The sequence below is a fragment of the Nuphar pumila genome, chromosome 8, assembly GCF_984573655.1.
Source record: "Nuphar pumila chromosome 8, dmNupPumi1.hap1.1, whole genome shotgun sequence".
NCBI lineage: Eukaryota > Viridiplantae > Streptophyta > Magnoliopsida > Nymphaeales > Nymphaeaceae > Nuphar > Nuphar pumila.
The window spans coordinates 25,394,838-25,420,868 of record NC_143256.1 but is presented as its reverse complement, the minus strand read 5'-3'; the positions used below and the strand labels follow the sequence as shown (position 1 = coordinate 25,420,868).

The following is a 26,031-nucleotide window of genomic DNA, read 5'->3' as shown; positions in this document are numbered from 1 at the left end:
GGTTCGTCAAAAGGGGAGGCTCACCCGCCGCTTGCCCTAAGTCCGGCTTCCTCCGGCACCGGTCGGTGAGCTTCCGTGAGCCCCGAAGGTACTCTCTCTCTGTGTCTGGCTGGAAAAGGGGGGGGGGGCACCAATGGAATAAAGGATTCATTCCAGATTCATGTTGTTTCCTTATGCTCTCTTTGTAATATTGGCTACAAAATGTTATTTTTTGTTATAGAAAATGTTGGTTGCTAAAGCTTGAGCATGAGCGTTAGTGTCATGCTACCATTTGTTGAGGTTATGATCCATTATTTCCGTGCTTTACTCCTGTTTATGGATCTAGATATCCAATAATAGTCTATCAACTATATCTTTTACATTTTTTAAACAGGCCAATCTTGCTGTTGCCTTTACACGAAACAGAGCAGCAAATGAATTAATAAAGTATTTGGGGCCATTGGGGTTCTACTGAGAAATTATGTCATGTTTTCTTATCTCAATTCATGTTTCTTTTGCATCTACTTTTTCATATCTCAAAAAATTGAATATTGTATTTGGTTCATCCTTTTTTCTAGAGTCTCTGTCATGATAAAGTGTGATTAGTGTTAGATTTCATGTGTTCGTATTCCATTTGTTCTTTCCTTGGTTCACATGATGTTGAGTAGTGTGCATAGTGGATAATGAAGTAGAAATCATGATTCATGTATAATGAAACAAGGTACAATAGAACAATAGGGAAACAAACACAATGCCAACAAAGGGCTTTAATAAACTCACTTAAAGTTGGTCACTAATGGACCAAATACAATCTCAAAAGAGATAAAAATACCAAATAGCACAAGAGGCATACAAGCCTATAAGATGGGAAAAAACCCTCAAATGCTTTTAAAAGCATTGAGGAATAACAAGGGAGTGAGGCTCTATAAATAGAGCCTCACTCCAACACATGGGAGGCAGTCCAGCTCTTTGGACTGCCTTCCAACAGTCATTATTATGACTGTTGAGTGGCAGTCCAACGTCTAGTTGGACTGCTGCCCAACAGTCATATTTTGACTGTTGTACCCAAGCTGTATGACAGTTTATTTATTTATTATAATGTTAAATTACATTTCAGTCCCTAGTGGACTGTACTATATAATAAAAGACAAAAATACCCTTATTGGGTATTTGGATACAATTTTATTTTTAACACTCCTCCTCAAACTTATGGGGAAATCACCGAAAGTTTGCTAAGAAGATACAAAAATTGAGGTAGTGGAAGAGCTTTGGTGAAGAAGTCTGCAATCTGAAATTCGGACTGGACATATGGCAATGTAATGGTCCCCTTCAAATATTCTTCGCGAACATAGTGACAATCCATCTCAATGTGTTTTGTTCGCTCGTGAAATGTGTGATTGCTGGCTATATAGATGACACTTTTATTATCACAGCATAGCTTTGAAGGTTCTGAGACATCAACACCCATATCGGAAAGTAGTGTTCTCATCCACACAACTTCAGTGGTTGTGGTAGCCATTGCCCTGTACTCAGCTTTCGTAGAGGATAAAGACACTTTCTGTTGTTTTTTGCATCGCCAAGAAATGAAAGAATCACCTAAAAATACACAAAAGCCAGTAGTTTAGTGACGGTTATTGAGATCTCCTCCCCAGTCAGAATCAGTGTAAGAAATAAGGCTTAAAGACGAGGAAGATGATAAGAATAGTCCTTTAGATATAGTTTTCTTGATATATCGAACTATTCTTAATACTGCACTCATGTGGACGGTTGTGGGCGCATGTTGAAATTGACTTGCAGAATGTACGGCATGCGCAATATCTGGCCTTGTAATGGACAGGTACATCAACGATCCAATAAGTTGTCGATAAGGGGTTGGATCATCTAATAATACTCCATCTTCAGCTCGCATTTTCGCATTTATTACTTCAAGAGTATCATCATAATGAATACTTGCGCATGCCGTACATGATGATTTGTGACCTTGAATGTATGATGATTTCATGAAAGAATGGTTGTTTTGGTGCAAGGTGCCAAATATTCTACAATAAAATTAGTATGTTTTCCCTTTTTCTTTCCTTGTTTTTGCAATTTTTTAAAGTGTCTTGTTCTTTGAGGTGGGCTAGTGACATACTGATAGACTTGATATATAGTGTGCTGTTTTTTCAGTAGACACGAGAACAGTGTTTGAAGAAAATGTGTGGCATGAAAATATGGTACTAGCATGATAATTTTGACTAAAGCATGTGTAGGCTGTGGTTCTTTTGATATTGTTATTTACAAGGAAATGTTATCTGGTGAAAAGAAAAATTTTAGGATGTTCATTTGGAAAAGTTTACCTTGTCATCAAGTGTGCATGCATGCGAGAGTCCAGGAAAAGGACATTTTGTATATGACAGTGTAGTCATTATACCATTTTTTCCTTAGATTATTAAGCACGTTTTTGTTTTAACTTCATACTAGTGTTCATTCTGTATATTACAACAATATCATTTATTTACTTGTTTCATTGTTTCACATTAGTCATCTCTTGGAAGAAGTTGACGAACCAAAAATGTCTTTGGGATTTTTTCCCCCTTGACCATGGAGGCTTGTTTTTTGCCATTTTTTCTTGTTGTTGCTGATTGCTGTTGTTCGTTGTCTGGAAACTTTTTATACTAATGAATAATTTTTCTGAAAGGCTATTCTTGATGGCAGTAAAAGTCATGAACTCTAGACACAACCCTTATATGGCCAAAAAAATAAAAAACAAGAATAAGTGGTGTTTGCTAAGTCGATAATCTCTCTCTCTCTCTCTCTCTCTATATATATATATATATATATGGCCTTATGGGTAACTGAAATATGTAAACTGGTATGCACCTAGATTTTCATAGGTTTTTTTCTTCTTCTAAAATTGCACTGTACGGATGCGATCTAGATATTTGGTTTTATAAAAACAGACTCTTAGAACATCTGATTACGATGTATAAGAAGGATCTTTTAAGGCTTGAAAATCAACGACTCAAAATTTTCGTAAATATTCAAGCATACAAAATCACATTTCTTGATCAGATTACGATGATCCAATAGTCAATTCCAAACAAATGGACCATGCCGAATGCATCTGCAGGGTTAGATTTGCAAAAAATCTTATGAAAATCGCGGTTCATACTAGTTTACATATTCTGGTTCTCTCTCTCTATATAAAGGTTCTAGTAGGTGGAGCTACCAATCCAATAATAACACAACTAGCAATATTAAACATCTTACTAGACATGATTATGATACACTGTGGATTTAGCCATATAAGGGCTGTGTCTGGAGTTCATGACTTTTACTGCCGTCAAGGAATATCCTTTCAGTTTTCTGTTTAAACTCTTCTGATAATTACATGGATTGAATATATAGAATAACACTGATATCATCCATGTTTGCATTGTGGGAAGCTGATGGAAAGTTGTTTTCATGTATCCATGTTTGGAAGAGTGTCTTTTGGTCATCAATCCAAGTTATGATACAAATAAATTTTTGTTTTATTACCACTGACATTGCTTTCAACAGGGTTAATCCGTTCAATTCATTTGATAGCAAGTTCCATGACGAGTGGTATTGCAGTGTCAGGCTTGGATTTTTTCCCATGTCATAAAGGTGGGAAACTAGCTTTTCTTATTGATTTAATCTTTGTTGTTTCTGTTTACTGGTTATATCTGCCATTACTTACGTAATATTTTTGTTGTTTGTTGACTCTTCTTCGTTGGCTTATCTATTGCAAAAGACAAAGTACAATGAAGAAAATTTGAATGGCCCCTCGCATTCATACATCTATTTTCTCTTTAAATTTGGTCCATTGCCTTGCTGCCATTAAACTCAGCTCAAGCTGTGCAGGTCCAAGTCAATTTCGATGTACAGTGAGTGAGATCCAAGCGACTTCCATTTCATCTGTCTTGAATGCATAAGTTTGACTCTGATATAGGTAATCTATTTCAGATCAAAGTCAATCTTGGTCAAACCTAGACTGTTTTAAGGTCGGAACTAGGATAGTCTGTCCAATTTTTAATTTTTTCGCTTAAATAGGCCCGTGTTGGGAGCAGATGGACTCAGCTAGGACACAGTGAGGTCATATATGAGGTTATTTTAAATATGATCCTGCTGAGGTTGTTTTTTTCTGCAGATAGCCAGGAAGAAAACCATCTATTGTCTAATTGCTGGAAGACACTATCAGTTGAACCGTGCCCTCTTTGTGCCATCCATCAATATAAAACCCCAGGTCCCCCTTGCCCACCAGGGGATACACCCAGCTTCAGCCTTGCAGCGAGGGATGGACACCGTGGGTTTCAAACTTGTGATGCCCCTTAAACTTGGGATGTCACCAACCAACCTAGCCAGATGACCACAGCCTCATGGGCTCTGCTAAGACTTATTTGTGTAAGACTTAGTTTTGACCCCTCTAAGTAGCATCTTTGTGGACTTGGATTAGATCAAGGTGCCATAGCTTGACTCACATCTAGGCCTTTGCAAGTTAGATTAAGGTGAATCCAAGTGGGTCAATACTGTGAAGGTCAAAGTCAATTTAGCTTGATATCAACAGTTTATAGATTTTTAGTGCAGCCTAATTTAAACTTGGTTCTGTCTCTATGTTTACTTGTTGAACATAAACAATGCAACAAAGTGACAAACAGATTTAAAATTTTAAATATGTTTAAAATAGTTAAAAACAAAAACAAATAGTTTACTCTGTTTAAAATAGTTAGTGACAAACACAAATATTTTACAAAATGCATTTAATGTTATGAACTCTACCAATGAAAAATTTAGATCTTTAGCAACTCTGGAAGAAAAAGGGAAAGGTAACAATACCTGAGTTAGTGACAAATAACTTTTGGCCAGCCTTAATTTTCTGAAGATTAGATGCAAATGTTATTTACACGGTCCTCCTTTATGTACTAATGAGGAATTGCAAGGAGTGGAGCAGATAATCAAGCAACAAGGAGAAAGGATCCTACATTATGTTCAATCCAAATTAGTACACATTAATGTACACTCCAATTTTGTTTTTTCGCAAAGTTACAATATCCTTAATAGAGGTATACTTACTGCCATAGAATAATAATGATTTTTTCACATGAATAATATAAACTTGCTCATGTATTACAACTTTATTTCAGTAAATTTCCTAGAACCCCTACTTTAGTTGTGCATTAGTTACATGGACAGTAGCACGTGACTACTCGTCTTGCACCCACTTTACACACGTAACAGTAATGTATCAGAATGTGCTTTCTTGGATTGTTGGCATGATAGATAGAGTCAATGGCTTGTTGGAAGGGGGTTGAGTTGTAATGCCCCAAAATTTTGGACTTGAAACCTTTTATGAAAAAGGTTGAAAGCTTTGAAATCGATTATTTATCAGAGTTTGAAACATGGGTTCAACGGAAAATCATGTTTGAAATAGCAAATTCCTAGACCTTGGGCGTATTACAACGCAAACTTCCCTTTACAAACCGATTTGCAACTTAAATATATTTATTGAAAAGAGGAAACAGAGTTTTGGTAACACAATTTTAATAATTCAAGGTTTAAACAAAGAGAGACTTTCAAAGAAGCTCTATACCATATTTACCAAAATATCTTTAGGAGCGTAACGTCAGGGAAAGGGTTTCGCCTTGAACTCATCACGTCATCGTGCCATCGAAGCTGTATCAACTTGTTCACCACCTACCTATGAAAGGGGTCAGTTTCGCGAAAAACTAGTAGGGGTGCAAAAGATAAGGAGGAACAAAGACTGCAATAAGTAAGATAATTGCTAAACTAAACAAGAGAAGCAAAACTAGCAGAGCTATCCATACATGCTGTCGAGTATGGTAAGCAAAACTCCAATAAAACAAAGTACTAACAGAAAAAGTGTTAAACAAACAAAGTAAGCAACTGTAGCAGTCCGATTAACTCTACAGGTAGAGAGTAACTAACTCCACCAAGCAGTCAAGCATAATAAGCAGGGTAACTGAATAAGATTAGCAATCATAACAAAGCTTACCATGCATGCAATAACCGTTGAATTCTTTAATTCACCAACAACTAATTACATTAATCATAAAGTGCAAGCTATTGCACAACAAACAGTTTATAAGCTACATGTGATAAGCAATCACACGACAACAATTATATATAACCACAAGGTGTAGGCAGCTTGTAAGACAAGCAACTACATTGGTCCTAGTTGTAGACAATTCTCATATTATGATTTATGCACAAACATTCGTCGTAAGAGACACAAACAAACAAGTGCTATATTTCAACGAGCACAAATAGTTTCACCAAATAGTAAAGCAAGTCACATGCTAATATATTGCAACTAGCGTAATGCTATTATCATAAGCATTTAACTAGTACAAACATCTAGTTATTACTAGCAAGAAACTGCGTAAGCAGTTCAACCAACTAGAGCAGCGCCACAATAGGCGTGCATAGTTCAACGAGTGGTATACGCTGAACTACAGGGCAAACAAACAAGTCATGTCATGGGTTGTGGGGTTAGATATTGCTCACTCCAGTGTAAGAAGTGTGTCTGACAGTTTTTTTTTGTTTCTCTAATTTTTATTAATAATTTTCTTATTATGATGATGTCACATAAAGTTTAATTTACTTGTTTGTTTTAGTATGCCAAAATTCTGTCTTTCCAAACTGTCATCTCTATTTTACTGTTTATTTACTTTTGATGCTAGCTATCTGTTTACTCCTTTTGGGATTTAAAAAAAATGCAATGGCTTCTATTGCATCAGGGCTGGTTAAAGAAGGTTTATGCATTGGAGGCTGTATTTTGCTCTGGAGCAATGAATAATGTCAGAGGGTTGTCATTGTGCTAGATTCTAGCGAAAAGCATAACCTATCTTAGCAAGTGATGAGAATAGCATTGCCAGATGTGTTAGGTTGGGACTAGACTCTAGGCAGGCCATCATGTTGACTGGTGTGTGTTATTTGATCATGATCTGACTTAGTTTGCATGAATTAAATGGCTAACAATGATTAAATTTGGCCATGTTCTAGTTAGATCCAAGTCTAGAAGTGGAATTTCTGCTCATCTGATTCCTGACGCATGCATTTATGGCAAACAACTAGCATGGCTGCTGTTGCAAATTTTATACTGTGGGCCATTGCCTCATTTTTCAAATGATTGCCATGGTGAAGAATATAGCAGTCTGAAAGTCATTATAGACTCTTTAAAATCCAGCCCTACACAGATGCCCTCAACGCCCCCTTCAGCTCCTCATGAGTCAGTCTTAAGAATATGTTAATATGTTACTTTCTCTGTCTCTGGAATTACTCTCCAGTTTGCATCAAAACTGTAATGTCATGCTACAAACAACTGCTGATGCATTAATCTTTCTTTATAGTGTGCAACTGTGCATCTTTTTTTTTTGTTTCTCTTTTATGCAATGACTATTACAAACAAGTCCATGAAAATGGTTTACCAGCCATTCTCATTTAAGTTATTTCTTTGTTCCTTTATCTGAGAGTCACTGTTTTCTTGTTAAAAGTAGCACCTATAGTTTTTGAACATCATAAGCCATCAAGATTCTAAGTGAAGAACAACTTAATGTTACTAGTCATTTGAGAGATTTCGTTGTTCCAGTTGCAAGTTGTGCTATTCTCTGAAGTATAAATTAGCAGTTCAATTGTAAAGACTGATTATTGCTTTACTTGAACTGATGAGCTACTTGTTAGAGCTTCTTAGGCTCTGTTAGAACTCAGTTGTTAGAATATGGAGATTAAGGTGGATTTCGTTCAGGTCCCTTGGGACTTTGAGGAAGAACTTGGAGGGATTTGCTTTTGATCACTTGATCAACAACAGACTGCAAGTCTCTTCTGAAGAGGAATTTTCCATTTAGGAGTCCTTTTCTCAAATCCCCAATTCTTCCAGCATTAGTTGTCTTGTTTTATTTGCTTCTGCTCTTATAATTTTATATCTCTTATTAGATTAGATCATTATTCGGATATTTTGTACCACATTGATTATTATAAAATGTTTTCTACTTGCAAATCTTTCTTGCTTTTTTTGAAAGAAAACATTCATTTCATTGGCATAAAATCAGTAGTTACATCACGTAGGGGATGAGGTGTTACCCTAAGGCCAATCATGAAGCAATACAAATAAAAGAAACTAAAACAGACCAAAAAATCCTCTCATCTTCACGAACGACCAAACTTGGGGGAGGTTGATCAAGTTCAAATCTGATCAGGGCATTTAAATTTACATCTTTGCCTTACATTCCATTGTATCATGTTAAAGACGCCCCCATTGACTTGAAGCATCCATTGAATGTTCAATTATTCCTTTCAAGCCAAATCGTCCTCCAAGCTATCATGAATCAGCAGCGCCTCACAAAGACCCATTTGGAGCCTTTCCTATGGAAGTCACGTGCCAAAATTATATCCCTAAAAGAATGGTTTATTGCTATTGGCCGATCCGACTCCCCCCTCCTGAATTTGCAATCGTTGAATAGGTGAATTGTTGTCCCCTCACTCAAGTCATACATTCTACATTTACTTGCAAGATGGAAGCCTCTTGATTTTAAAAACAAATCAGTTTTAACTTTAACTTTGTCCACCAAGATTAACCATGCGAATATTGAACCTCTTGGTGGGAGGCCCTCGCCCCAAAGAGCCCTTTTAGGGAGGTAGCCCATGACATCTGAACATAGTGCTTGGTAACAAAATTTCACCGAGAACCTCCCATCTGAAGATAGTTTCCATATGATCCTATCATCACGATCTCGAATAACTAAATGAGAGGTGAGTGAAAGAAAAGATTGCTGCTCACAAAGTGCTGCTGATGAGGGTGTTCTTCAGAATTCAAAGCACCAACCCTCTTGATCTGACCACATTGTGGCAAACAAACTGTTTGTTCCAGTCACCACACGAAAGAGGTTCGGGAATCGATCCCTTAAGGTCTGGTCTTCCATCCAAATGTCCCACCAAAAGCTCGTATAGCATCCATCACCCAAATCCACCTTGATGCATTCCCAGAAAAGCCAATAAAACAGAGATAAGGTCCTTCCAAAACCCCAAACCATTTTTGCATCTTGTGTCTTGTACCTATTGCCATGACCACCTGTATAAACCATACTTCTCCTTGAGACACTTGGCCACCATGCTTTCTTCCGTGCATATCCACCACCACTTAATAATAAAAGCCATGTTGGCACAATGAAGATCTCTAATGCCAAGTCCACCAATTTCAGTGGGCAATGAGACTGCTTGCCAACTCACCAAACTGCGGGAGGATCCTGTTAAAAGTATGTATATATATATTCATAATATAATGAATATATAAATATATAATTATGTTATAATAGGTAATGCCCAAGATGGGCATTTTAGTCTTTTTACCTTTTGTAATTAGGTCTGTCATATAGGGATAATTTTGTACTTATTTTTTGTTTTTTATATTTTTATATTTCTCTTTTTGTTTTAGGGGCTCTATAGTCATTAACCATAGTTGTTGGGATTGCTTTCAACGACTCTATGGGAGCTCCCAAGATTTCTTGCCTTTAGTTTCTTTGTGTATAAATAAGGACTCCTTGTCCCCATTCATTTTATGCTTTTTGCTAAGCATATTATCAATAAAGACTTTTTTTTTTATATATTTGTTGCTTTGTATTAAGCCCTTGTTGGCTCTTTGTATTGTCTCTAGTGGACTTGTGATTGTGTTTATGCTTTTGTATGCCTTTAGTGGCTCTTGTTTGTATCTTCCGCTTGTTTCATTATATGGTATCATAGCCATAATGCTCTTGGACTTGTGGAGTGTGACCATCACGTGTTTGTGTTCGTGAGAAAGTGTCCAAAAGTGTTTGTATGTTTGTGGTGCTTGCAGGGACTCAATTGGACGTGTTCTTCCATATTTACCTGTTTCTCTCTCTTCTCACATTCAACATGGAGCATGATTCCAAGATAGATCTCTCTTTCAAGCTCAATGATACTAACTATATAATGTGGGCATCCGCTATGGAGAATAATCTCAAGGGAAAGAAGCTTTGAGGATATGTGATGGGCACTATTCCCGAACCTCAACTCAAGCTCACAAAACTAGGAGGTTTAGAAAAGGCTCTAGAATGAGATGCTCAAACCAAAGCTATTGAAGATCATCAATCAAAAGTAGAAAATTGGAAGAGTAACCATGATAAGATTCTTGCATAGTTTATGAATAATGTTAAAATTAAAATTTGTGCCAATATTGCCAAATTTAGAAAGGCAAATGAGGCTTGGTTGTTCATAAAAGACATGCATACTAAAAAAAGATCTTGCAAGACAATATTACTTGCAAGAAAAAAATTAGTACAACCAAGCAAGGGGACATGAGTGTCCGTGACTTTTTTAATGCCTTATCCCTTCTATGAGATCAATTGACATTTTTGGAGCCTAAGTGAGTTGCCACCAAAGATGTGAAACTTAGGCATGAACAAATGAAAAAGAGCATTTTTTTCATTTTTTGTATAGATTATGTATGAAATTCGAACAAGTGAGATCATCTCTCCTTCATAGAACATCTTGACTTTCTTTAGAAGATGTGGTTGTAGAAGTATGCCAAGAAGAAACTCATCTTGGTACGACTAAAAGAGAAGACAAAGTATTGGCAGTATCTAGGCCCGACAACATTGCAAACGTATAAGCCTCCATACGAGATCATGGAACAACAACTATGGAGGATCAAGAAAGATTATTTGCCACTTTTGTAACGAGACAGGTCATATTAAACCGGCTTATTCAAAGCTTAAAACAAGGTGGCTTCTATAGAAGAATCCAGACCAAAGGAGGATGAAAGCAAAAGTGGAGGTGAACTTAAAAACACTCTTTGTCAACTAACAGTGGCACTTCAACAAATCCTCAAATCTTTATCTTCTATATCGGATGCTGTCATTGCTTCCTCTTTTTATCCAGGTATATACTCTTGGATTCTTGACTCAGGAGCTTCCTGTCATATGACTCCTCATAAGAATGCCTTATCCGATATATATACCAACTCAAATTTATTTTGTGTTTCTACCATGGTTGCCAGTTGAGGAAGCAGGAGCAGGAAGCAAGGCACTTTCAAAATTTTAGGAAGCAGGAAGCGTGAGACGACCTAGGAGTGAATCAGGAATCGTCTCGGAAGCGACTTAGGAAGCGAACCGGAAGTGACCTAGGAAGCGAAAAAAGAGAAAAAAATAAAAATAAAAAAATACAAAAAAAATAAAAAAATGGGGGAAGCGCGATGTTAAGACAAGGAAGCTGTACACGATAATTCAAGTACGATATTTTGATGATGAACAACTGGATTTCAGCTATGACAATAAAGAAAGAAGAAAAAAATTGAACTAGTTTACACGTTCTACATTGAAGAATTGATTGAAGATTTCGTGCAAGTGTAAATCTCTTTAAATTCTTAGATTCTTGTAAGATCCTTACTTTGATTGCATATCTCACTTGCATTACACCTAAAAATACTTAGGAAAACTTTCTTAAAAAGAACCCTTTGCAAAAATCATTTTAGAAAGCCCTTTACCTATATTTTTAGTTTTATCAGTCGACCAGTAGTCTTATCAGTCCACCGATTTTCTCGCACCATTTTTAAAGCCAAATGTCTATTTTCTGATCAGTTGACTAATCTACTCTTAGTCGAACGACCCAAATGCCCGATTTCTGAAAAATTTAACAGAAGTCGACTGAAATCTTTTTTCAGTCTACTGATGATTTTCATCAGTCGAATAATTTTTCTTTAGTCGACTAATTTTCAAAATCTCGAATTCAAATCTTTTCGGCTAGACACAATAGTCGACTGATTTAACAATCAGTCTGCTAATATTTGATTTTAGTTGATTGATAACTTTTTTAGTTGACTAATATAGTTGTTTTTTTGAATTTTTCAGAAGTTGCATTCTTTTATTTTTCAAATGTTTTGACTGTTCAAAACTGTCAGTTTGGCACCCTTTGTACCACCAATGTCTGAAATTCTTTAACTATAAATAAGAGTGAGATTTACACTCAAAATCAATGAATTGAAACATCGAATTCTGTGTTTTTCACTCCTATTCTTTCAATCATTCATTTTCTCACTTACATAGTCTTTTCACTCAAGTTCTTCAGTCCAATTTCTTTTGAGTCAGTGAAATCGTGAGTTGAGTATTTCTGAAGCCTTAGAAACCTTTGCAAAACTATTCCACTTCCTTTGCATTCATAAGAAAGACTCATATGCTGATTGCAAGTTGTTTATTTCATTTTTTCTGTAAAAGGACAAAGTCTCCTTGGTTTAAAGGACAAGTTTGCTTTCACCAGGGTTGTTGCTGAAAGTGGGACCGGTTTTGGTCTGTTTGATCTTGTGGTGACATAAGTTTGATAGTGAAAATCTCAAGCGGGTTTTGCTTGAGTACTGGATGTAGGTCTGGAGGACCGAACCAGGATAAAATCTTTGTGTTTTTTGTGTGTGATTGCTTTGCAGAATTCAAAATCTTTCAAATTTCAAAGACGAAGTTTGAAAGCACTATTCACCCCCTCTAGTGCTGGTTGCATAAATCCTACAGTACTTTCACGCGCTTCCCATAAAAGGAAAACACGCTTCCTATAAAAAATGGTGCTTCCCCGCGCGTTTTGGAAGCACGATGTTTCGCGCTTTCGAAGCGCGCTTCGGGGAAGCGTGCTTCCGGTAACTCTGGTGTGAAATATCTTTCTCATCTAAAGGTTGCTTTGTGCAGGATATTCTCTCCGGGAAATGGATTGGGCAAGGCTATAGGAGGGAAGATCTTTATTTCATGGACTCTTTGTCTATTCCTTCAAAATCTTTTTGTAATCATGTTCAAGAAAATGATATTGAAACTTGACATAAAAGACTTGGACATCCAAGGTATTCTAAGATGTATCTTTTCCCTTTTGAAGAAAAATTTTGTAATGAAAAAGATATTATGTGTATCCTTGAAAAAATGAAATCTATTCCATTTTCAAATGTAACTTTTATCTTTAAAAGACCTTTTGAGTTAGTGCATTCAGATGTTCGGGGCCCTTCTTCGATCATATCGAAAAGAGTTTATTCATATTATGTTACATTTACTGATGATTTTACTAGATATGAACGAGTCTACTTTCTCAGTTTTAAATCAGATGTTTTTTCTTTTTTTAAACAATTTCACATAGTCAAAAATCAAATTCAAAGCAATATTTTCATACTTAGATCTGATTTGGGTGGAGAATACTTGTCTAATGAATTTCACAATTATTTAAAGTAAAATGAAATTTGTCATCAAAGATCTTGTTCTAGAACTCTTCAACAAAATAGGCTAGCAAAAAGAAAATAGACATATTATAGAAATTGTTAGGACCCTTCTTATTTCTAGAGACATTCCAAAAGTTTTTTGGGCTAAGGCCATTCTAACTTTAATTTATTTCATAAATAGAATGCCTTCATCATCTTTACAAAATATTTTTCCTTGTGATTTTTTTAAAATGACACCCAACTTCAATCAATTATGAAGTTTTGATTGTAAATGTTTTGTACTTTTACACAAAAGAGATAAACTATCTTCAAAAGCCATTCAATGCATTTTCATTGGATAAAGGGAAACTCAAAAGGGCTATAAATGTTTTGATTTCAAAAGTAACAAATTTTATGTTTCTAAAGATGTGACTTTCTTAGAAAATGAAAGTGGCTTTGATAAAGACAATAGAAAAGAGGAAGTAAGTATACTTTTTTATCTGATCTTTCTCCAATAAAAGATTATTCTAATTGTGATAAGTCTTTGAATGATGAAGTTATAATTAGTAATGATCATACTAATGATGAAAGTGTAGAACTTAGTGATAGTTCTACTAAAGATAATGATGAAGTAGTTTAAAGATCTATTAAAGATATATGTGTTTATACTCGGTGTGAACAATGCATTAGAAAAGTACTCTTCTCCTAAAGAAGAGACCTTAGTTGGTGATCAAGAGACTGATCATGATTCCCCTATAGAAGAAACCTCTCTTAGAAGATCAAGCTGTACTTCTACTTCACTCAATAGATTTGTGTCTTATGACTCTTTGTCACCAAACTATAGAGCTCGCTTGATAGCATTGTATCCCTATCATAAACCATCACATTACAATGAAGCTAATTTTTTGTCATTAAATGAAAGTAATGAATGTATAATTAGATGCCCTTAAGAAAACCAACACCTGAAAAGTGATTACCTTACTTTTAGAAAAAAAAACTATAGGTTGTGGATGAGTATTTAAGGTAAAAACTATGAGTGATGAAACTCTATAGAGATATAAGGCCAATATTAGTGGCTAAAAGATATTCTCAAGAATACAAAATTTATTATTAAGAAACATTTGTACCCGTAGCTAGGATGATAAGTGTGAGGACTCTCATAGCGGTTTCATCTATCCAAAAATGGCCAATCTATCAACTAAATGTCAAGAATGCATTTCTCAATGAAGAATTGAATGAGAAAGTTTATATGGACCCTCGGTCAGGATTTGGTATTGATAAAGGAAAAATCCTTAGACTTAAAAAGGCCTTATATGGATAAGACCGCTCTTTTTGTAAAAAGTACATGTATCAATGTTGTTATTCTTCTACTATATGTGGATGCCATGATAATAACGAGAAATGACAAACAAGGAGTTAATGAAAATAAAAATGTTTTTAAAGAAAATTTTGATATGTCCGATTTGAGTTTTGTAAGATATTTTTTAGGTATTAAAGTTGCTTATTCTCCCATAGGATACATTCTTTATCAATTGAAGCTTGTTGCTGATATTTGTACTAAGTCTAGGATTTCAGAAGACAAGAAAGTGGAGACTCTTGAAGTAGTCAATGCAAAATTAAGACTTGAAGATGAGACACTTCTTGAAGATCCTACGCCTTATAAACAACATAGCTCATGTTGTTTACTTTGTTAGTCAGTTCCAGCATGCCTCAACTATCGTGCATATGAGTGCTGCATTAAGGATTGTGAGATATCTAAAGAACATAAATAAAGGTTTTTTCTTGTCCTTGTCTTCATCTTTAGATTTACTTGCTTATACTAATGCAGATTGGGAAGTAAATCCTAATAATTGTCTCAACCACTGGTTTTTATGTTCTTTTAGGAGACTCGTTGATTTCTTGGAGGTGTAAGAAGCAACAAAATGTTTCATTATCATCTAATGAAGCTGGATATGGAGCAATGACTACGACAATTATGAAACTCGTATGGCTAAGGAATCTTCTTATAGATATGGAGATAGTCATCTCCAAACCTTTTAATGAAGCTGATCTTCTTAAAGATATGGAGATAGTCATCTCCAAACCTTCGAAGATGTGTTGCGACAATTATGAAACTCGTATGGCTAAGGAATCTTCTTAGAGTACCAACTTGTAAATTTCTTCACTAAAACTCTTCATGCACCTCGTTTTATCTTTCTCCTTAACAAACTTTCGGTGTTTACACCGTAAGTTTGAGGAGGGATGTTAAAGTATGTATATATATTCATAATATAATAAATATATATAATTATGATGTAATAGGTAATGCCCAACATGGGCATTTTAGCCTTTTTACCTTTTATAATTAGGTTTGTCCTATAGCGACAATTTTGTACTTATTTTTTTTTATATTTTTGTATTTCTCTTTTTGTTTTAGGGGCTCTATGGTCATTAACCATAGAGTCGTTGGGAGCTCCCAAGTCTTCTTGCCTTTAGTCTCTTTGAGTATAAATAAGGACTCCTTGTGTTCCCTTATGACCTACTTTGTACAGTTGTGTCTAGAGTTTGTTTTACTTTGGTTGAGTCATGATGTAAGTGTTGAATCACTTGTAACTTTCTCCGGGCCACCCTTGTACTTTGGTTCTGGTTGATCAATACCCTGAAGAGTTAGCCTGTAGATCTGAACTGTAATGAGCTTTCCGACAAAATAGTGAATGAATGCAAATGCACTGAGCTAACTTTATTCGACTTCGTTGTGATTACCTTCAAGTGATTGCAATTTCTCTCCCTCTCTTTTCTTTCGCTCTCTTGCACTCTCTATACTCAAAACTTTCGCAGCGGCAAGCGAGTGACTAGATAGGCTTGCGGCGGTAATGAAGGACCATCGCGCCACACTGTTCTGTTGAAGAAATAGGCTTGTGACAAGTGATACCATAGCCCATTCTCGAGCTGGGGAAGGGACTCCAGAGTCTGTGTCAAGAGATGTGCTGACATGCCGCGATTTGTGAGCAAGACATCGTGGTGCCCCAATACAACTTGCGTAGCACCAAAGGTAAGGCAGTCACTGAGACCGAAGATATGGGTTCACCTCGGGGCCAAGAGGAAATGGTCGAGACTGTCAATAGATTGGTAGCTGATGTGACTTCGCATGATGAAGCGATTTCACGTGCATTGGAGTTATTCAGAGGACCGGACAACGAGGTAACAAGCCTGCGAGAGTAGGTGAACTTGCTGATGGGGCAGGTTACGTCACTGACTACGACAATAACCGCCCTGCAGACTGAAGTAAGTGAGTTTCAGTTGAAGAACCACACGATGCAGCATGCAATGACCCTAAATGGTGGAAATGGCGATAGGCCATCAAAGATAGATGTGCCGAGGGCAACAAAGTTTAATGGTTTCAGAGACAACAAGGCCATTGAGAATTTCCTGTTTCATATAGAAGACTATCTAGATATTCAGAATGTAATGGCCGAGAACCTCAGGGTGAAGACTGCAACAGCTCTGCTCGACGGAGGTGCTATAGCTTGGTGAAGACGGAAACATAGCGACATGGAAAGAGGGCATTGTGTAATAAATACTTTTGAGGCCTTCAAAACTGAGCTACAAAACTACTTTATGCCGCAGAATGTACAACTACAAGCTTATCGAATGGTATCGGAATTGAAGCACACTGGAGCCTTGATAGATTACATCAGGACATTTCAGAAGCTCATGTTGGACCTACCCAATATGCCAGATGAAGACAAACTCAACTGGTTTATTGTGGGATTACAGTCGTGGGCACAGTCCGAAGTAAAAATGAGCAATCCTGAGACTTTAAAAGATGCATATGTGACGACCGAGCGCTTAGTGGATAATCAGTGCAAGACCTTAACTCCATCGACCAAGGTCAGGAAGAAGCCAGACCATAGAGGCAAGAAAGAGGATCGACGCGACAAGGGTGAGGCATCGAACCAACACCACTTCGACAAGAGGCAGAATTTCAAGAAGTACAACAACGACAAAGGGTGGGTTGTGAATTGTTGATTCTATGGTGATAGGCATATCACAAGGCAATGTCCAAAGCGTCTTGTGAAGGACGACGAACAAGCTAATATGGTACAAACAGAGAGTAGTGATATCAAGGTTGTGCAGCCCAGGATGGGGGCCGTGCAAACCATAAATGCGGTAAGAAGCTGTGCAGTAGAAAGCATACCAGTCAACAAAGAACTTCTGTACTTAGAAGTCATTGCGAATGAGAAGTCTACTATGGCAATGGTAGACCCGGGGCCACACATAACTTCGTCTCGCGGGAAGAGGCAGAGCGGTTGGGTTTGAAGCCTGGGCCAAAGCAGAGGATCATCAAGACGATGAACTCTGAGGCCAAGCTCATCCTTGGTGAAGCAAGGGATGTGGCTATTTAAATTAGGAGTTGGGCCGACAAAGCCAACTTCTCAGTGGTGTCCTTGGATGATTTTCAGATGATTTTGGGCATGGAGTTTCTTCGCAGACATGATGTAATGATGCTGTCGAAGGCGAACTCATTGACAATTATGAGGTCGAACTCTTCGCACATGGTGCAATGCCTCACTTTTAGAGGCAAGACTTCAATGCTATTTGCGATGCAACTGAATAAGGGTGTTAAGCAGGGAAAGCAACCATTCTTAGTTGCTGCGTGCATTGAAGAAGGGAAGGTTAAAGCAACAGTGCCGCCGACCCTTGCCCCACTGTTGGTGGAGTTTCAAGAAGTGATGACTTCGGAACTGCTGAAGCGTCTGCTGCCAAGACACGAGGTCGACCACAGGATTGAGTTGACCCCGAGAGCAAAGCCCCCTGCCATGGTCTCTTATCGCATGGGACCGACAGAATCGAAGGAGTTGCGCAAGCAACTGGATGAGATGTTAGAAGCAGGCATCGTTCGTCCTTCAAAAGCACCCTTTGGCGCTCCTGTGCTCTTTCAGGTGAAACATGATAGTTCCAAAAGGTTATGTGTGAATTATCGTGCGTTGAACAAAGTCACACATAAGTTAGGCAGTGCTCGAGTCTTTTCAAAGTTAGATTTGCGATCTGGTTACTAGCAGGTGAGGATTACAAATGGTGACGAGCCAAAGACAACTTGTGTCACTTGCTATGGTGTATATGAATTTTTGCTGATGCCATTCGGGTTGACAGATGCTCCGGCCACGTTCACGACATTGATGAATAAGATTTTCTACCCTTAGACAAGTTCGTGGTAGTCTATCTGGATGACATCGTGATCTACAACAACAACAACATAGAGGAACATGTCCGGCACTTGCAAACAATGTTTCAGGTGTTGAAGGAGAATGACCTCTATGTCAAGCAAGAGAAGTGTCTCTTCGGGCATGAGCAAATCAACTTCTTTGGCCACGTCGTGGGGCATGGTTTGCTGCGCATGGACGAGCATAAGATACGAGCCATTTAGGAATGGAGTCCGCCAACCAAAGTGCTAGAGTTGCAGTCATTTCTTGGTTTGACAAATTACTATTGACGGCTTATCGAAGGTTAATCCCTCATTGCTGCGCCCCTCACATATTTGTTGAAGAAGAATCGGGTATGGCTCTGGACAGGAGCCTACCAAGATGCCTTCGATGGCTTGAAGAAAGCCTTGGTGAGAGAACTTGTGTTGCGGTTGCCAGACCACACAAGACCCTTCGAAGTCCACACAGATGCTTCAGACTTCGCCATCGACGGAGTTATAATGCAGGAAGGACATTCGATTGCTTACGAGAGTCAAAAACTGAAGGATGCGGAGAGGCGCTATACTGTGCACGAACATAAGATGACGGTCATCGTGCACTGCCTCACGACATGACGACACTACCTTCTGGGTGCCCAGTTCTTCGTCAAGACGAACAATGTCGGCACGAGCTATTTTCAGACGCAGAAGAAGCTGACGCCCAAGCAAGCTCGATGACAAATGTTTTTGGTTGAGTTCGATTTCGTGTTGGAGTATAAGGTGGGGAAGACCAATGTTGTTGCTGACGCCCTAAGTTGCAAGACGGAACTGGCGGCTGTGCGGGTAGAGCCTTTCGAAGTTCATCTGGAAGGCACATTGTTGGACCGCATCCACAAAGGTATGCAGCATGACACACCGATGCAACATATTGTCTCTCTGATGCAAGCAGGAAAGACTCAATGATTTTGGCTATGGGACGACTTCCTCGTAACAAAAGTGGGACACGTCTTCGTGCCGCGGTAGGGAATCCTTCGCCGCAAACTGCTTAGGGAGTGTCATGATACACTATGGGCCGGTCATTCAGGACAGGAGCAAACCTTAACACTTTTTGAGCACGACTATTATTGGCCGTAGATGAGAGACGATATTGAGGGGTATATGCGAACGTGCCTCGTCTGCCAGCAAGACAATCAGATCAACCAAAAGACTGTCGGCCTCCTTGAGTCTCTGCCTATTCTAGAACGTCCTTGGGAAAGCATTTTCATGGACTTCATTGTTAGTCTGTCGAAGGTAGATGGCTTCAGCTCCATCCTGGTGGTGGTGGATCGTTTATCTAAATATGCCACCTTCATCCCAGCTTCGAAGGAGTACCCTATAGAGAATACTGCAAAACTGTTCGTGAAGCATTTTGTGAAGCATTGGGGTGTACCAAGAAGCATTGTGAGCGATCACGATGCTCGTTTTACGGGCAAATATGTCACCTTCATACCAGGCTTTCGGTGCTTGTTTGAGACCATAGAGAGCCTTCTCAAGACAAAGAGTTTTGCCCTTGGAAATATAAATACCAGGTGGAAGATCCATGTAGACTTCTTCAGCAAGACTCCCATTTAAGAAAGTGTTTCTGACATCCATTTGAAAAATATACCACTTTTTAATAGAGGCCAAGGCGATTACAGTTCTGACAGTGGTCATACGGGCTACAGGAGCGAAGGTTTCTTCGTAGTCAATGCCATACTCTTGAGCATAACCTTTGGCTATGAGTCATGCTTTATATCTTTTTAGGTTCCCATCACTTTTGGTTTTGACTTTATAAACCCATTTACAACCTATAAGTTTCTTTCCCGAATGAAGGTTTTGAATAGACCAAGTCCTAACCTTTTCTAAAACATCCAATTTTGCTTTCATAGCTTCAACCCTTTATTTATGATTTTTGGCTTCAGAGTAGGAGGAAGGTTCAACATAAGATTGGATTAATGCAAAGGCTGCCCTATATGATGGTGAAAAGGAGTCATAAGAAACAAATTTGTCAGGAGGTCTAGAAATTCTAGAAGTCCGTCTAGGAGGAACTTCGAAGAACCTTTCTAACGCACATGGAGGATACTGTTATCTAACTCTTCGTCTTACATACTGCAATCCAACATCCCTATTGGTTTGGTCTCTGCTATCAGTGTCAGAAACTTGGGGCTTTGATCATTGTCAAACTTACATTCAAAATCTTCTTCATCAAATTTTGAGGTTAAATCTATTAGAAAGGAATATTCAGTAATATCCTTAGGTTTTTCACTCTCAAAAGCATTTTTTTTCTAGAAAAGACACATTTTTTGATACATATAATTTGCCATTTTGAATATCATAGCACCTATAACCTTTTTGATTCTCAGCATATCCAAAAAAGGCACATGGGATTGCCCGAGGAGAAAATTTATCATTTTTGTCTGTAAATACAAAACATTTGCAACAAAAAACTCCCAACCTAGAGTAATCTGGTGTTAAATCATAAAGTTTCTCAATTGGAGATACATTTTTTAAAGAAGAGGATGGCATTCTATTGATGAGATAGGTGACAGTTAGGACTGCTTCAGCCCAAAACCCTTTTGGAACTTGACTTGCAATAAGCAAAGTCCGAGTGGTTTCCATAATGTGGTGGTGCTTGCGTTCAACAAGACCATTTTTGTTGAGGTGTGTGTGGGCATGATCGTTGATGAGTAATGCCATATAGATTAAGATAATTTTTAAATTCTCCGGACATAAATTCTTCCCCTGAATCGGTGCGAAAAGAGGAGATATTACTTTGAAACTTGTTAATAACCATTTTATGAAACATTTAAAAGTAGCAAAAACTTCGAATTTATGTTTAAGAAAATAAATCCAAGTGTGTCTAGCAAAATAATCAACAAAGATGACATAATACGCATAACCGCATTTATAAATAATTGGTGTAGGTCCCCAAACATCCGAGTGTACTAACTCAAAAGATTTTGTAGAGACAGGTTCTACTAGAAAAAAGTAAATTTTCTTTTTACCAAGAATGCAATATGTACAAGCAAACTTTTCAGATTTACAAATTTTTTCCAAACTTTGGAAGAATTGGATTTTAGACATATGAGGATGGCCAAGTCTTTTGTGCCATAATTCTATTTCCAATTTCTGAACATTTAGACAAAAAACATTCTTTGGTAATTCCAAAAAGTCCATATAATATAGTCCTTCTTCTCTATGGCCTTCCCCAATCAGCTCCCTAACGGACGATCCTGTACCCAACAACCATCAGAAGAGAAGAATATATTACATCCATAATCAGAAATTTATGAAACAAATAAAAGATTCAAATTTAATTTTGGGATATATCTAACATTAGGAATACAAAAACTTTTAGATTTTTTATAACTTTCAAAACATCCTATTCCTTTTATTTCAAGAGATGTTCCATCTGCTTTGAAAACTTTTGATATACTCTAGTTGTTTTTAAGACATTCGGATATGCACTTGTCATTTGGAGTCATATGAAATGAAGGACCAGAATCTAAAAGCCAAGGAAAGTTACCTGGATCGGAAACAGATGTGACTGCGGCTCCAGTTGAAGATGATACCCCTTTGAGAAGAGGTTGGAGGATCTCCATCAGTTGAGCCATTGAAACATGTGCATCTTAATCTTTTGGCTCGACTTCAATAGAGACAACCTTTTTTTCATCCCTCCTTTTTAGTTTTGGACATTGGGGCCTGTAATGTCCTGGCTCATGACAGTGGTGGCAGATAACTTTTCTTTTGTCGAACTCACTGTTCTGCCTTTCAAAATGAGGCGGCCTGTAAGCGTGAGTATGATTCCCTGGCCTAGATACTGCTAGGACGAAATCATCATCAGGTTTTTGGGTGCTCTTCTAGAGATGATTTTCCTCCATTGTTAATTCTTCAATAGGTTCACAATAGTGGGAACTGTTCTACGGTGAAGGAGGGTCGATTTGGTGGACTCAAACTTCGGCCTTAACCCAGTTATAAACTAGTAAAAATCTTCAATATCGAGTTGTTTTTGGCGAAGCTCGATATCCTTGGCATAGTGCCATTTCGGTTCTAAAAGAGCTAATTCTTCCCAGATTTCGGATAGCCCATTGAAATATTCTCGAATGGATTTGTCACCTTGGGTCATTGTCTGAACATTCTCTTGAAGATTGCACACATGTGCAATATCTTTAAGGGAATACATATTTTTAAGGTATTCTCATGCCTTATCGGCATGTTCAAACTTGGCAAGACTAGAACACGTTATAATGTCAACTCTATTGATAATCCATGACATTATTTTAGCATGTCCCATCCTCCACTCTTTCCACTCTTTTTCATGGGAGGCTAAAACCTTGATTTTCTCCTCCTCCGACAATGAGACTTCCTTATCTCCTTCTTTCTTGCTAAGGGATAGCTTAGGTTCCGAATCAGAACCATCCACGATTCCCCATAAACCTTTACCCCATATGTGGTGCTTCATAATTGAAGCCCACATTACATAGTTTGTGTCACTTAATTTCATGGAGATTATGGTGACTTTATCATTGTCATCCATCGTTTATAAGGGGTGAAGGAGAGATAGAAAAAAAAGAAAATATGGGAGAAGGGAAAGAAATACAATACAATGATGTTGAAGCCCTTCAAATGATTCGTTTTGTAGCCGATAGTGAAGTGATAAAACACTTCTCTCTAAGTGACAAAACACTTTTGCAAGAACAAGGTGATAACACACCTTTTGCACAAGAGGCACAAAAACCGAGGCAGACTTTCTCCAAGATGTAATAATTCTGCGGCTCTGATACCATGTAAGAAAATGGTGGTATTCCACCGAAGCACTTGAATCAACCAAACAAGTGTCTAGAAAGACACTTCACACAAGACCCGTAAAAGGGTAAATATGAAAAACACAAAATAAAAAAAAAGATTTTATTCAAAATATGAAATGTTTAAAAAGCATTTTCTACAAGTGAGATACAATGGGGGATGCACCCCCTATTTATAAGAGAGAGGGGAGGAGAGCTCATAAAGAGCTCTCCCTCTAGCCGTTGGACTAGCTCCAATAGCTAGAGTTTGGTCAAGTTCCAACTGGAACTTGACCAAAACCCTAACTATCTAGTTCGATATGAACTAGATAGTTATGATACAACATAAAAAAAAATAAACAAATAAGAAAATAAAAGTACATATCTTTTTACATTTTAACATCAAAAGCGTACTACCCCCGATTATCTCATTGATTCAATGTGCTTTCTTACCGGGTAGGCAATTGCATGATTGTGCGGTGATGGCACATGAGGCTATTCATTTTATCTATGCATAAAATAAGAAAGGTTTTTTTACTTAAGATTGACCTGCGAACGGCCTTTTATTCAATAAAGTAGTCATATTTATTCAAATGCTTGGAACAATCGGGTTTTGGGGAAAGGTGGAGGCCATGGATAAGAGTCTTACTAAATTTAGCTTCAATTGTCGTGAACATCAATGGTCAAAGAGGGGAATTTTTCCAGCAATCCAGAGGACTTACGCAAGGAGATCCCTTGTCCCTTATATTATTTATCTTGGCAAGGCAGGGCTTTACTTGTCTTATGAATGAGGCATGTGAACAGGGATTGTTCAAGGGCATTAAATTACCTGGTTTCCCGATTTTTTCTCACATACTTTTTGCAGATGACATCACAATATTTGGTGAGGCATCAGAAGAAAATTTCAGGTCCCTTTAGCTACTTTTGAGATGTTTCTCGAAATTTGCAGGATTACAAATAAATGGGGATAAGAGTAGGTAATAATTTTCAATGATAATAGTGGGGTCTTGAGGGACTTGGCTTCATGTATTTTTTAATGTGAACGGGTCAAGGGACCAATATTGGGCAGGGGTGGAGGATATGGTGAGTGGAAGATTAGATATGTAGTCGGCAAAACTCTTCTCACTTGAGAAGGGACCGATATTGGGCAGGGTGGAGGATAGGGTGAATAGAAGATTAGATATGTAGTCGGTGAAACTCTTCTCACTTGTGGGTAGGATCATATTGGTAAAACATGTACTTGACACTATTGCACATCTTATGATTATGTTTGTGATATCTAAGAAGTCGGCAAAAAGATTGCAAAAGCTATTTCAAAATTTTACATGGGCTGGTAGAAAGGATGGATCTGTAATGAGTCTCCATGGAGACCTGCCATCAACTCCAATTGCTTCACGAGCCTCCCCTCCCTCTGCTTCCATCGCTCACCTCTCCACATCTCGCCCCCCTCCCCCCTTGTCAGAGCAATCTCCACATTCCGCAAATCTTTCTTGCTCATCCACCTAGAAATATCTTCTGCTTTGTTTTTATTTTCCAAAAAAATTAATCTAATTTTTTATTAGCCCATTCATGTTTCTTGATCAGTCATTGTCATGAGGTTGTTGATAATTTCAGAAAGAGTTCCCTTCATGTCTCAAATTTGTTTCTTCATTGAACATGTTTAAATTCATTTATCTTGTAAATTTCATACGTTTTCTTAGAACAAGTTGAATGTTTCAAATATTTGTTTGTTACCTGGTTATGGATTTTTTCTAATATTTCTGTTTGCGTCAGCTTATCACAGTTTATTTGTATCTATCAGTCCTGACCAGCAAGGCCTTTCATCCAAGTGTCAAGAACATGAATAAGACACACAAACTGGCGTTTCGTCTCCTCTATCATACAGTGCCAAGAAACAGAAATCGAGTTCTGCAAATTAGGAATTTTGGCATTGCTGCGGTTGCAATTAGCATCCCCCAACGCTCGACTGAGTGGTTTGAGCTGAGGAAAAGCAAACTGACGGCTAGCTCCTTCAGTACAGCCCTTGGTTTTTGGAGAAATCGTCGCTCGGAGCTGTGGTATGAAAAAGTATTTTTACCTGATGTCAATAGTTTGGCCAACACCTCTGCCATGACATGGGGAATCCTTCATGAGGAAGCTGCAATTGAGAGGTACAAAACCATCACTGGACACGAAGTAGATATCCTTGGTTTTGCCACTCACACCAATGAGGAAGAATTTGGCTGGATGGGTGGATCACCTGATGGGCTTGTTACCGATGTGGGGATACTAGAGGTCAAGTGTCCTTACAATAATGGGAAGCCAGAGCTTGGCATGCCATGGACAAAGGCCCCATACTACTATATACCCCAGGTGCAGGGCTTGCTGGAGATAATGGGCAGAGAGTGGGTGGACTTGTATTGCTGGACTCCTAAAGCTAGTACAGTGTTTAGAGTGTTCAAGGATGATAGCTATTGGAAGTTGATACATGAGATTCTCAGGGAGTTTTGGTGCGAAAGCGTGGTTCCTGCAAGGGAAGCAGTTCTTCTTGGTGATAAGGAGGGGGCACAGAGGTATATGCCCACAGAAAAGCACCAGCTTACAGGATACGTAATAGCACAAAGCAAGACTTTGGCTGCAGAGTCAAGGGTAATTTGCAAGGAGATTGAAGGGAAATTGGAGTTCTACCATACATAGAAGAAAGTGGCAAATGGGAGCATACTTGGCACTTTCGGTTGAAATTGGCTTCTATTCATTTTGCCATTATCTTGTCATTTTTTCATCAGTTCAGGGCTTACAAGGCTATGAACGCAAAGCTGCCTCTGTCATGTATTGTATGTATTGCATGTTACAGGGAGGTCACCTCTTGCAAAATTTGTCAATTGTTTCATAATGCAGCAAGCTGCATGAGC

The 26,031-nt window shown here is 38.0% G+C and overlaps 1 protein-coding gene across 2 annotated transcripts; it reads left to right on the top strand.

The window, feature by feature from the left end:
- On the top strand, window positions 1–26,031 carry LOC149829827 (uncharacterized). 2 transcript variants are annotated; one of them, XM_090015643.1, is made up of 3 exons: window positions 1–88; window positions 3,520–3,606; window positions 24,942–26,031. In XM_090015643.1, exons 2-3 carry the CDS (start codon window positions 3,555–3,557, stop codon window positions 25,814–25,816), a joined length of 927 nt encoding a protein of 308 aa, XP_089871769.1. In that variant the 5' UTR covers window positions 1–88; window positions 3,520–3,554; the 3' UTR covers window positions 25,817–26,031. The 2 variants fall into 2 exon arrangements, with proteins under 2 accessions (XP_089871769.1, XP_089871770.1); XM_090015644.1 differs by having other exon boundaries at window positions 75–88; window positions 24,914–26,031.